The sequence below is a fragment of the Sinocyclocheilus grahami genome, unplaced genomic scaffold, assembly GCF_001515645.1.
Source record: "Sinocyclocheilus grahami isolate Dianchi unplaced genomic scaffold, SAMN03320097.WGS_v1.1 scaffold16.1, whole genome shotgun sequence".
Taxonomy (NCBI): Eukaryota; Metazoa; Chordata; class Actinopteri; order Cypriniformes; family Cyprinidae; genus Sinocyclocheilus; species Sinocyclocheilus grahami.
In genome coordinates, this window is record NW_015505195.1 from 2,256,200 (window position 1) to 2,270,902 (window position 14,703).

General features: G+C 37.3%; 1 protein-coding gene across 3 annotated transcripts in view; it reads right to left on the minus strand.

The window, feature by feature from the left end:
- Positions 1-14,703, minus strand: part of LOC107548418 (protein kinase C zeta type-like) — a 130,872-nt gene that overhangs the window by 32,351 nt on the left and 83,818 nt on the right. For all 3 annotated transcript variants that reach the window (XM_016229101.1, XM_016229093.1, XM_016229085.1), the window contains one exon: positions 12,971-13,056. In XM_016229101.1, coding sequence (XP_016084587.1) covers positions 12,971-13,056 — 86 coding nt within the window. The remainder of the gene's footprint in view (positions 1-12,970; positions 13,057-14,703) is intronic.

A 14,703-nucleotide genomic window follows, 5' to 3' on the forward strand; every position in this document is an offset into this window, starting at 1 on the left:
CTTCAATGAATGAGTAAATCAATAAACTTAAGCAAACTACCAAAGAAAAAAGGGATGTCCTACAGATATCACATGAGCAGATAGCACACATCAGCTGAGTATTGCATTCTGAATTTCACCCTAGTATAAAACTAGAAACAAAATATAGTAAATAAAACACACAGCCATTAAAATTTTGAGGTTTGAGGTCAAAGGTTATTTTATTTATTTTTATTTTTTGTCATTTTTAGAAATTAATACTTTAATTTAACTAATATGCATTCAATTGATCAAAAGTGACAGTAACACCATTTATAATGTTTTAAAAGATTTATATTCTAAGATAAATGCTGTTTTTTACTTTCTATTTATCCTGATAATGAATCCTGATAAAAGATGAATCACTACAAAAATATCAAGCAGCACAACTAGTTTAAACATTGATAATGATTAAAAAAATTTATTTTCATCAAATCAGCATATTAGAATGATTTATGAAGGACAATGTGACACTGAAGACTGAGTAATGGCTGCTGACAACAGCAAAAACAGGAATTTTAAATTGTACAAATATTTCATATTATTAGTACTCTTTTTACTGTATTTTCGATCAAATAAATACAGCCTTGGTGAGCATAAGAAACTTAAACATTAACATTTCAAAAACATTTCAAACAAAACAAAACGCCCTGTGAGTCATAAACAATTGAAAATATCTTTAGCTCAGTTTGCTGTGAGGTTCTCCATCTGTTCACAGGAAAAGTGCTACATGAATGCATGATAGAAATATAGAAAATAAAACTAGTTAGAACTGTGGAATCATCAACGTGGTCAAGACCAAGAAAGGTGCTAAATGATCACATTACAAACCAAGCACAAGTCTTCTGTCAAGCTATCCACCAGGGGGCTCTCTAACAGTAAATAATTTTGTAAATTACTTTTTATTGTAAATCCCATTTTTTCATCTTTGACCTAGAGCAGGGCTGTCCAAACTCGGTCCTGGAGGGCCGGTGTCCTGCAGAGTTTAGCTCCAACTTGCCTCAACACACCTGACTGCAAGTTTCTAGTATGCCTAGTAAGAGCTTGATTAGCTGGTTCAGGTGTGTTTAATTAGGGTTGGAGCTAAACTCTGCAGGACACCGGCCCTCCAGGACCGAGTTTGGACAGCCCTGACCTAGAGGAATGCAGCTACTCAAACATGCAGCTGCTCAAAACATCAATATTTAAAAAAAATATTTCATGAGCATTTTAAACCTTGTACATGTGCAAATCTGCAAAAAATATATAAAGAAAATAAATAAAAAAATAGGACTTTCTAATTGCTTTAAAACTGTAAACGCTTTTTACTAAGCTGTTTTTCCCATTTTTCAAGTTCTACATTTTCTCCTTAGCTCCATGTTGCAGTAAGTTTTGGGAGTTCATTTTTAGTCCATCTCCTATCCTGAAAAGTCTGTCTTGCAGAGACTGACAAAAATGAGCTCCTAAAACTTACTGCCAGATTCTGGAAGATAAATTCTTCTAACAGTGGTACAAGAGGATGTGGTGCTGGTCCTTCAAGAGTCACTCTCAACTTATCTGTCCATAAAGCCTATAAAAATAGTCTTCATGTATTTCACAACACTTCAGAATGTTATTCTTATTAAGTAGGGGTAAACTTTTAGGATTTTTTACCCAAGCAAAGTTGTGAGAACCTGCCACCTTGTAATTCTGGAGACTCAAGGTTGCAGTTCTGGAAAATAGTGGCACTGGAGACTAAAAGGTTCCTAATGGTTTCACACTTAATTCTTCACATTAATTATTAATTCTTTTGCAGTTAACATGCTCTTTTCTTCTCCACCTGTTTTTTTCTGACCCTGCTGACCCAATGAGCATTTTGCTGACCAATGGTCATGCCTTAACTTTGAAATTTCTGTATTGCATTAGTTTTTAATATTTCTCATGGGGATTTAATCATTTTTTACTTCTCAGTCGGAGTTAAATCTCTTTTTTGGCTCATTTCATCCGTAAAAGAAAACCTGCCTAATAATTCTGCACACCTTAATAAGGAGTTTTTTTTATTTCCAGCCTTCATGTACAATTATATATCACTTCTAAATTATTAAATACAAAAATAATAGTAGTTATTAAGATTGATGTGGTTTAGAATTGGTCAAATCTGCTTGGAAAAAAATATGATCAGAATATCAACGTGCCTAATAATTATGCACACACTGTAAGATGTGCTCCCTTTACACAGAGTGCGCATGATCGCGAAAGTGAACAGTGAGCGCACATTCAAATGTGATTTCAATACCCCGCATACTGATAGCAGCTCCCTGATGTGCGAAAATAATATACAATATTAGAATGTTTGCAGGAGCGGGACGCACACACGTTGCGGGAGTGGGCGGTAATTGTCAGAAATTCAGCGGGAGTGGGCTTAAGAAAACTGTCCCCAAGGCTCTAGGCTGCGCATCAACATACACGCTAAGTTTTTTCGGATACAATTTTTGAAATAGCGCCATAAACAGGGGTTAAAGCAAAATTTGAAAATTTTTCCTCAGCCAAACTCCATTCCACAGCCATACCTGTTGCGAAAATAATATACAATATTAGAATGTTTGCAGGAGCGGGACGCACACACGTTGCGGGAGTGGGCGGTAATTGTCAGAAATTCAGCGGGAGTGGGCTTAAGAAAACTGTCCCCAAGGCTCTAGGCTGCGCATCAACACACACGCTAAGTTTTTTCAGATACCCCATCTCCACCCCCAATCATTAGTGCCGCTTTGTTCTGTCTTTGACAGAACATATAGGACAATTTTTGAAATAGCGCCATAAACAGGGGTTAAAGCAAAATTTGAAAATTTTTCCTCAGCCAAACTCCATTCCACAGCCATACCTGTCAGACACACATTTTAAAAGCATTTTTTCTTCTTGTAATTAGGAGCGCTTGTCCTCCTTATTAAAAAAATTAGGAGCACCTTCTGATCAATAATAAAAAAAATTCTGATAAAAAATTAGCCTTCCTAATACGAGGTGACATTTGACTCAGAGTGACTTACAGGGGTATTTTCTTTTTACCTTTTTTTCATCTATGTCAAATTCAAAAATGTATGTTTATAAGCTTTTTAAAATTTCTATTTAAAACAATATAATAAGAAGTAGAATAAGACAAATAGGTTACCAATCATATGAAATTAGTATAAATAAAAAATGTATTTGTACAGAGGTGGCACAGGTACATTTTCAGACATTTAATGAGGCTCAGAGGTGGCATGAGTGCAATTAAATTCATACATTTATGTGGAGATTAATGTTTTAAATATAAAATTTTGATTTAAATAACTGAAATTATACGCCAAAAATGAAACTAAATCCGCCAGCAGGTGGCGACAAGTCACTGATTTTATCATTGAATCATTCATTCAATTGATTCGTTCGAACGGCTGATTCATTCAGGAATGAAGCAAGTGACTGTCTTTATGAATGGGTAATCATGAATCACTGACTCATTACATTCGTTCAAAAACGCACTTTCATTGAATGAATGAAACTCAGCTGTGTTTGCTTTTAGAGATGTGAAGTGGCTGAGCTGTTACTATATTTGGAACTATTTTCGTTAAAAAATAGAGCAAAATCAGGCAGTACTTGTTTACTGAACTGTTGTATTGAATCAATATCACATTTGCAAACTCCCTTAATAACTATTAAAAGCTGTCACTCTCCTTATCGTGATCTGTGGGCGCACAGAAAATGAGAGGGCGTGAGTGAGTTCTCAAGACTCAAAAGCACGTGCAAATGATACGTTCCGTCATCTGTCATTGTGTTATAAGCGTGGAACCTGCGGGAATGAGTACAATTGTAATTAATAGCCGCAATCCCGGGCTGAAATTCAAGTCCTACTCTGTGTTCTCTGCTAATAACCCGACTGTGAATGATGCGAGCGGCGTCACTACGTTGTCACTGAGAAGCTGCAGCCGTGGAATGATTTTTGGTGTGCGGCAGAACAACAACAACAAAAACAATAATGCGCTACGTTTCTTTTCCCCTAATTTTTTTTTCAATTGACGGAAATCCATCGTAGCGATGGAAAACTTTAATCCCTGCATAAACTAAATTTATTTAAAATTTAATTCAAGCACTTTCAAGGACCTATGTTTGTTTTCAAGTACTTTCCAGGCCTTGAATCCATAGGGCCCTTTGGACTGCGGAACTGGGTGCGATTTTAGTACCGGACTGCCTTTTTCGAGAACCAAATTAGCTCCTACTCCGGAGCAGGGTCTAACCAGCACAACTGGTACTAATCGTGACGTAAGTAGACATTGATTGGCCAAACGCGTATGAAAACGCCCTCACCCGCCATGATTTAAAACGCAGTGTAAACATACTGTAAACATTGTGCCAACTTATTTCGCAAGTATGGAGAACAGCGATAGATGGACGGACGCTGAAGTGCAGGCACTTTTAGCAAATGTAGCACTGCCAGTTGTCGTTGGAGATTCTTAGTCCTCCTTTCCGTTCTTTCAATCGCTTTAAGTATATGTCGACTTTCCATGTCCATTATTGTGAAACCCGCGAGACACAACAAAAACAGCTCCAATCACAGCGTCCTCCATCCTCCTGTTGTTAATGTTTTTCTTCTTTTGTTTCTGTTGTTGAACACCGCACACAAACGACTACGCTGTCGACCGGCTTACGTCACTTCTTAGTACACACTCTGTCGGTGCGAATGCAACCCTTTAAATGGTACTGGGCAATAGTTTGCGCAAAATCGTCCCAGTACTGTACATTTAGTTCTGGAAATAAAGCGGTGCGAAAGGCCCTCATATGTCTGAAATTCAAGTACTTTCAAGTACTTCCAAGAAGCGTGGGAACCCTGTATAAGTCTCTGGTGTCCCCAGAATGTGTATGTGAAATTACAGCTCAAAATACTCCACAGATCATTTATTATATCATTTTGAAAATGCCTCTTTTGAGTGGAAGCAGAAACACGCTGTTTTTCGGGCCTGTCTCTTTAAATGCAAATGAGCTGCTGCTCCCCGCCCACTTTTCCAGAATAGAGCTGCGCCATTACAACTCGTACCTGCTAAAAAACATCCGTTTTGGTTCTGATGATCATGTTTATTGCGCTGAAATCATGCGTTTTAAACCATATGAGTTTAAACTTCTGATATACGGTTTTCTGAGAGCACACATCTCACACATCAGCACATGGACAGAAAGTGGCTGTCACAGCATGTGAGTACTAAACTAAGTTCTCATTCACCAATGGCGCTGTGGGTGTAAATTTACAGATTAAGGGGCGGAAATATTATACTGAGATCCCTTTGCCACATCACCAAGGGAGCGAAGTCAGACGCGCTCGTTTCCTCAGACGCTTGCAGAAAAAGGCTTCACAAAACAAAGTTACTGGGTTAATCTTTTTCACGTTTCCTTGGTTGGTAGATGCACCGGGGACCTGATTATAGCATTTAAAACCTGGAAAAGTAAGATTTTCATGATATGTCACCTTTAAAAAGAAACAACTTAGAAGAGTAATTCGCTCAGGAATTGGACTACACTGGTTGCACTATATGTGTTTGAGCTTATATATATTAAAAAAAAAGACTCAAAAAGTAATTTGTTTTGGAATCAGATTACACTGGGTGCCCCATACTGTATTTGTTTGATTCACTACAAAATAACCGGCTCATAAGAGTCATTCATTCAGGAATCACATTGCACCATATGTATTTAATGTATTTATTTGCACAGTATGTATTTAATACACTAAAAAGAACCAGCTCATAAGAGTCATTCATTCGGAAATCAGACTACAATGGTTGCGCTGTTTGTGTTTAATTCACTTAAAATAACCAGCTCAGAAGAGTCATCTGTTCTCTAATATTATACTGAGATCCCTTTGCCACATCACCAAGGGAGCGAAGTCAGACGCGCTCGTTTCCTCAGACGCTTGCAGAAAAAGGCTTCACAAAACAAAGTTACTGGGTTAATCTTTTTCACGTTTCCTTGGTTGGTAGATGCACCGGGGACCTGATTATAGCATTTAAAACCTGGAAAAGTAAGATTTTCATGATATGTCACCTTTAAAAAGAAACAACTTAGAAGAGTAATTCGCTCAGGAATTGGACTACACTGGTTGCACTATATGTGTTTGAGCTTATATATATTTAAAAAAAAGACTCAAAAAGTAATTTGTTTTGGAATCAGATTACACTGGGTGCCCCATACTGTATTTGTTTGATTCACTACAAAATAACCGGCTCATAAGAGTCATTCATTCAGGAATCACATTGCACCGTATGTATTTAATGTATTTATTTGCACAGTATGTATTTAATACACTAAAAAGAACCAGCTCATAAGAGTCATTCATTCGGAAATCAGACTACAATGGTTGCGCTGTTTGTGTTTAATTCACTTAAAATAACCAGCTCAGAAGAGTCATCTGTTCTCTAACCGAAACACAAGGGTTGCCCTATACAGTATGTGTTTGATTCACTAAAAAGAAGTAGCTAATAAAAGTCATTCATTCAGCAATTGGACTACTGTACACTGGTCATGCTATTTCATTTTCTTAAAAAAAAAAAGCTTCAAAATATAATTTCTTTGGGTTGGTAAGAGTTAGAATTTATTTTGTTGAACTAGTACTAAAATCATCCTGTGTTTCTTTGGGAAGTGAAGTATTAAATATCCCAAAATGTCTGTTTTATTTCCAACCAACAAATCTCAAGAACCTCCTCAAGGACGATTATTAGATCACTCATCAGCAGGAAATGATCAAAGACAACATCATGGAGACACCTGAAGCTATATGCAATAATTATTCTAAGAAATGTGTGCAATCTTTCATATAGACAGTATCTTTCTTCATCTCTCCCCTTCTCGCATCTGGATCCCAGCACAGCTTCCACCCCCCTGGATTTTTTTAACAAATCGAGCCAGCGCTGCTAAGCAAATGCAATGCCAGAGAAACAATGTGTTTCTGCACCCATTTAAAACAACAAATCCCCAACAAATAGCAAACATTAAGCACAGCTGAGAGAATGTGGCCTTCAGGGCCAAGCGTGTGCGCCATGTATCCCAGATACAGGAATAACATGGGAATGTAAATCAAGACCCTCTATTCTCTAAAAAATTTAAAGTACTACTACTGCCCCTGATGCATGAATGCAGCTACTGAAATCTGAATAAGCCTTTGTCTGTGTTGTTGTAATTGTTGCAGGAGGGAAAAAAATATGTAAAAACAGACTCAGAATCAAACTTTTTGCCAAATTGCATTTCTGGGCATCTGTGGCAAAAACATGTTTAGAATTCATCATAATGCCACAACCATAAAATCATTAACATATGATCAACATATCCAGCTTAAATGGTAATGAGTGCCTTTGTGTAGGTGTTGTTACTTTTTAATCTCTTTAATATGCATAAGGTTGGCCAATCAAAACATAATTTACATATTAGAAAATATTTGATCTCAAAACAAGATCTCAAACAAACAGTGTTCATTCACCTGAGTTCAACTTTGAAAGGAACTCAAAGCATGCTTGGCAGAACTAGTACAGAAAGGCTGAAGAAGGAAAAATGCTGCGAAAGACATTTTAATTGAAAAATTGTGACAGAAAACAAGCACAAGCAAGTAAAAATAGTATTTTTGCTCACACAGGAGAACACCATATTACTGCTTCAACAGGAATAACATAAGAAAAAACTGATGGAGCGAAAGCATGCGAGAAAGACAGAGGGTGTGATTTCATTCTGTTCTCTCACGACTTGGCAAACACCTCATGACATCCTACAGCACTCATTAGACTCATCATGAGGATTCACCCGAGATGACTCGCAAATGATACGGCCGGGATGGATTTCTGGGTGCTGGATGAAATAAATTTCGATTTACGCTGTGCTCCATGTTGTTAATTTGATAGGGATTTTGGCCAGGAGCCAACAACTGCACATAGAATGCAACGGAGGCAAAAAGTACAATCTGTCCTATGAAACAGAACATGCCTTAAACTAATAAACTGACAAGCTGCGCAAAACCACGATCATATTTTGCACATGTTTTGCGCAGCTTGTCGGTGAACAACGGCTCTGTGTAGTTAATGCTGCTCCATGTGAAAGCCCGCACGTGATGGAGATTTACCGCTAATTACAGAATGGCTTTACTGACAAGACGCGTGTTAAATATCGCATGTGATTTATCGTGCAGCCCTACTGGATACTGTAGCTGTCTGTATTTTTGATAGTTAGGTCCAAAATATATTTTAAGCAAGAATGTGAATGCAGACACTTTAAAGGGGTCATATGATGCGATTTCAAGTTTTCCTTTCTCTTTGGAGTGTTACAAGCTGATTGTGCATAGATAAGATCCCTGAAGTTGCAAACACTAAAGTCTCAAAACCAAAGAGATATTCTTTATCAAAGTTAAGACTCTGCCACGCCCCCCTAAAATGGCTCGTTCTAACACGCCCCCACATATCTACCTCACTATGTGGAAATATTAGCATAATGGGAGGTAACTCTGACTTTGCTATGACAATCTGCCACTTCTGAATCAGCTATTGTTTTGTTATTAGTTTAAGTATTTGCTATTGACTGTTCAAATGCGGAGTTTTGTGTGTGAGAGAGAGAGAGAGAGAGAGCGTCTCATATGGTCACAGAGGCTGCATTTATTTTAGCAAAAAGGCAATAAAAACAGTAATGTTTTGAAATATTATTACAAAACAAAATAAGTTTTTTTATTTTAAGATATTAAAATTTTTTTTTTATTTCTGTGATGGCAAAGCTGAGTTTTCTGCAGCCATTACACCAGTCTTCAGTGCTACATGATACTTCAGAAATTATTGCTATAGGCTGATTTGGTGCTCATTTATCGTTATTATCAATGTTGAAAACAGTTGTATCGCTTAATATAATAATTATATTAATAAGCGTACACAATTTTTAACATATGATATATATTCATTTATGCATTCATTTATATATGCTACAGCAGTATTATTTTAATATATGATATATATTAATTTATACATTAATATTTAATATTAATATGCTACACCAGTATAGATATACAGGTGAAAATTACATAAAAATGTAGAGTATGACACCCTTAAATTGTTATCATTGGTGTCAGAAGGGGAAGGTTATGTGTTAAATGTTCGTTATCTTTGTCAGTGGTGTTGAAAATACAGGTCAGTCGGCTAAGAGATGAGAGAAACCTGGGCTCGGTTTTTATCGACCACGTACTCAGAAAAGCCGAGATGAGTGAAGTGCCTGGAAATGATCTCAGCGCATTACCACACACACTATTAAGACACTTACCATTAAAACAGTGATATGACTGTCTAGAGTTTGTGCATGTCAATATCCATCACTTAATGGAAGTCATATGAAACCCCTACTTTGTTTTCTTGAGTGAGCAGTTCAGAGTTCAGAGTTTAGACAAAGTCACTCCTTCATAGCCTGAGCAAATCTTTTAGATATCCATCTTTCATTAATATCCAGAAATGAACACTTCAGGTGAATTCCTCTGATAAACCACAAAAAAAGCACTGCAGATAAATTACAAGAATTACCAAGGTTTACAACTAACCCAAGCAAATGTCTCCATTTCTGTAACCGCTGAATTGCAGTTTTCCGTATTTTAGCAGCTGTTTCTTATATTACAGGTGCCTGATGTTTAATTACATTCTAAAGCTCCAACGGTCTGTCTGATACACCACAGATGCCACACCTGCTACCTATTGCCACGGCAACAGATGCCAATTTCCTTATTTATGACGTCATAAATTAATCTCTGTGAACTCCGGACCCAAATTTGAAGAAAATCTGCTCCTCTTTTCATTTTCAGACACAACACATGTGATCAAAAACAACACAGACAAGCGGAAATAATCTCAGTAAACAGCACGACTTGTGTCGTTCCGCCACATTACAGGAAAATAAACTTCTAGAAGTCTCACGAGGCCTTGAAATGCATTTGTTTTGTTTGCGAGAAGGATGTCATGATTCAATAGAGCAGAAAGGATGTCACACACAGGGTGCGAAATACGGGGGAGCTTGGCTCCCCTTAATAAGACATGGGCTCCCCTGAAAACGTGATTTGTGAAATTTTGGGGGGGTCTCAAAAAATACTGACAATGTGTTATTTTGACATGCAATTTCAGTTTTGTGTAATGTGATCATCGTGGATTATTATGTGTAAAATTGCAAAAATATCATTCATTCATGCATGACGGCGATTTAATAATGAAAATCACATGGAAACAGTGAGGAAAGGACCTGAAAGGTAAAAGTGTATTTTTTGCCTTTAAATTGCTTTGTTACAGTGATTGTATATGCCCAGTCTGTCTCCGAGGGCTGAGAACACAGAGAGAGACAGATCCAGAGGTGCTGATGGGAGGGAGGGAACGAGTCAGATCCTTAAAGGAAGGACAGAGGGAGGAAAAAACATGACCTACTTCTGTTCCATCCCTTGTTTCTATGGAGAACGAGAGGAGAGAAGTGGAAAAGTAGCAGGAGGGCAGAATGTGTTCTCAGAGAGAGATGTGGCCACAGAAAGTACTAACTAACTAACTTATTTATTTATTTTAAGTGAACTAGTAAGTATTATGCAAAATTAAAGTTTATAAAAATGTAGTATGCTACATTGTCACCTCAATTTACAATGCGTGTGAGTGGCATCTAGTTATCATATATATATATATATATATATACACACAATCACAGCCTCAAATGGATGTCTGGGGTAAGCAGAGTTTTGCACTCTCAGCAGTCTGACATGAGCATTAGAGCTTTTCAAGAAATCTGATCTTAACAAAGAGACTCACTAGACGTCATTTTATATGATTTTGGAGGCAAGTTTCTGCTTAGCTTGATGATGTCATCCTGCAGTTCCACCATGTTGGTCATAATGTGGTCACACATCGATCACCTTGATAAAACGAGAGAAGCGAGAAGAGTAATTTACGCACATTAACGTGTCACACACCTGCTGCGAGTGGGAGCTGTCTGAGGACACTGTGCTCATCATATGCCTCTCTCTCTGTTTTCTTCTTATCCTCTATCTCTGCTGAGGAGCATTGAAACTTCTCCAAGAAAAGGGACATTTCAGCTTTTGCAAAAATAGCAATGGCAAAAAGAACAATGTACCTCTCCATCTCTCTGCTATCTTTGTTCCACCCCGTCTCTCTTCTATCACTCTCACTTACGTTGTTTTGGTGTTCTTCCTTGTCGTGGCACATGTTCTGCTCAGTTGAAGAATGAAGACTGCTGCAGGAAGAGGTCTGCATTAACATAACAATCCCTCCAGGGGTGAGATCTGATTAAAGGCAGGGCATCACTGCATAACAGAGACACTGCACTCAAGAGTCTCACTCTCTCTCTCCCATGCCTTTCTACAGGCTTTCTAATAGTCATGTGATGTTTTTTATTCAAGCACTAGATCGGGTTGAAGTCATAGAACTGGGGCTTAAACCAAACACTGGTCAAGCATACCACTGTCTCACCAAAAACAACGACAACATCAAACGCTTTCTCCCAATCAACAGCTCAACAGATAATGATTGATAGTTAAAGAGTCAGATGCTTTTTGTAACAGTCACTACTACAGCTAAATATGCTAAAACTTGCTACTACAGCTAAATATGCTAACAGTTACTCGGAAATCTACATACTGTATATTTACTGTAACAGCCATAGATATTCACTACTACAACTAAACGTGCTTACAAAAGTCTGTAAAACAAAACAACCATACAGCTGCAGATTTATCAAAATAGCCACTACAACAGCTAATGATGTAGCTAATAATAGTAGCTACTACAGCAACTTATTCACTCACTTATTTATTCATGTACAAAAATTGTCATTTAAAGAAAGGGGTTAGACAATAGAAATATATTTACCATATATTAAGTCAATGAAAATACTTTGGGTTGGTACAAATTTTCATTTTTTTGAAAGAAGTCTCTTTTGCTCACCAAGGCTGAATTTATTTGATCAAAAACAAAGCAAAATTGGGAAATATCATTACAATTTAAAGGGGTCCTGTTATGCTTTTTCACTTTTTCAACTTTAGTTAGTCTGTAATGTTGCTGTTTGAGCATAAAAAAGATCTGCAAAGTTACAAAGCTCAAAGTCCAATTCAAAAGGAAATATTTTATTTAACAGAAATCACTTTTCAAAAACTACAACGAACGACTAGTTTGGACTACAACGCATATATTGATATCACAAATATTGACGAATGGGACGAGACCTGGTTGAGCTGCACTAGAGAAGGCAACGAGTGTTATCACTATGTCGGAGACACGCTAACTTTCCCAAGGCAGACGAACTTAGAGTGGTTACAATCATCTGGGTTTAAATTGCGCTTAAACTGATTTGATTTTGATGCAGGAACTACTCGAGCCGTTCATGTCAGACTGGGAGAGAGGTGTTGTAATAATGTAAAATATATGAAAAATAATGTGTTTTTCCCAAAACAAACACCCCCAAAACAAAATCCAGACTATGTAAAAGAGCATAATAGGACACCTTTAAAACAACTTTTTTAAAATACATTTTCTTGTATATTTTTATACAGTATATTATCAATATATATATCCTCCAGAAATCATTCTAATATGCTGATTTGCTGCTCAAGAAACATTTCTTATTATTATCAATGTTGAATAAAGTTTATTTATTTATTTTACTGTAACTTTGAGCAATTTAATGCATCCTTGCTAAATAAAAGTATGCATTTGTTTAAAGAATTTTTATAAAAAATAAATAAATAGGTATGCAGATTGTATTTAAAGACTCCTTATTTAGGCACGTCAATCATAAACATAACTCAGAAATTTGTCTGCTATAACAGGACACTTCCCGTTTTATAAGGTTGCTATTTGCCATAATCAACATACAGTAAACAAACCATACAACTGAACAAAGTGGGTTAAACACATGAAGTATCCAGTCAGACGTCAACATTCAAGCTGGAGAGGACTAGAGGACTTTAACTCACCCTGTTAAAGCGCTTGGCCTGGAAGAGGTGCCCGTTCACCCGGTACAGCTTCCTCCATCGTCTGGCTCCACGGCGGTAGATTGATTCTAGGAGAGAGAGGAAACGGTTGTATAGGAGCAGCATGAAGACTCGAGGAATGAAAAAAATCAATAAAAAATGAATTAGGGAAGTGGATTCAAAGAGCAGTGATAGAATAAGGGAGATGGACAGAGGTGTAGCTGGTCTTGACCCTGAACGTAGACGGATTTTGACTGCAACTGGATGAAAACCTGTCCCAAAGAAGAAAGCTATCAATCCCTCCCTCTCTCTTGCTCTCTTTTGTTGCATCCCTGTCTCCATCTAACCCACCCTCCTCTTCTCACTCTCTCGTTTCTGCTCTCTTGTCGTTCTGTTATTCCCTGCAGCATCATTTCAGTCACATGTCGACAGTCTCAAGTAAGAAGTGACAAGCATCTACACTGACCTAAATTGATTCAACCAGAACGAGACTCTGATCTGCTGTCTGGGGTTTTGTCTTTATGTGTCACCACCTTGAAAACATAACAATGACCTTTTTGGGAGGTTTCTGAGCTGACCTGATTGACCAAAATACTGACTGCATCTGAAAATTAGGTAGGTGTCCAAAATAGTGTGCCAGGGTTTCTCATGTCGGTCCAAACCTGTATGACTTTCTGCGGAATACACAAAAGATATTAGGAAGAATGTTTTTGTCACAATGAAAGTCAATGGGGTCCAAAACAACACTGTATGGACAATTTTCAATCTTTTATTTTCCCCCTTGACAGACAAAAGTCATACAGCTTTAGAACAATGTGAGAGTAAATGATGACAGAATTTTAATTTTCATTATCCTTTTGACCTTGAATAAGAGGAATCTTGTAGGATTTTTCTCAGATGGCCAAATCAAATGGTCAAATTTGAGTGTGCACCCGGCTTTACTGAACTGTAAATGTTTATTAACAAGTTGGTGAATGTTTGTGTGTAGAGTGAGGGTGAGGAGCGCACTCTCAGACAGCTCAGCAGACCATCAGTGCTCAAAAGCCATTACGTTAAGTACCACCTTAAAAGGGAACTTTGTTGATTTTCAACCAGTTTGTTTTGTTGCCATGTCTGTATTATATGTAAATGTGGATTATTTTTCCATGTCACCATCACCAAGATATCCCTGTTTATTTGTCAGCAAAAGTCCACCGGATGATGAAGTCCACGAAAACAACTTTTTGGATAGCTACATGGCTACAGATTGCACTTTTTATCCAAAATATTATATTCTGATTGCGATTAGTGCATTATGGGTGTTGAAGTTTTCCTACCTTTTTCACCACAGAACTTTTGCTCTGTTTTCTATAGTTTCGTGGCACCAATTCAACACCGATTGTGAATTTCTACTGCATAGACAGTCAACTTTTATTAAAACTGTCTTGCCAGCGGTGAATCACGACAACTTAAATTTAGTGCACAAGTCATATGGACCACTTTTAAGGTGTCAATACACTTCCAGTGAAATTGAAGCACAAACTGGTTTGACATCCTTTTGAAGAAAATCAGGCCCAAAAAAAAGTTATTTTGGAGTTCACTTCAAAACAAAAAAAGTTATTTTGGAGTTCAGTTTCTGGCTTTTTAAAAATTGCTTGCAAATCTCGTATTATGCTATTGTAACGGGGCTGACGAGACGTGAGACATGTGGATCCATCTGCAAGCTTTATTTAAAGAGACGTGGTATAACAGGCAGG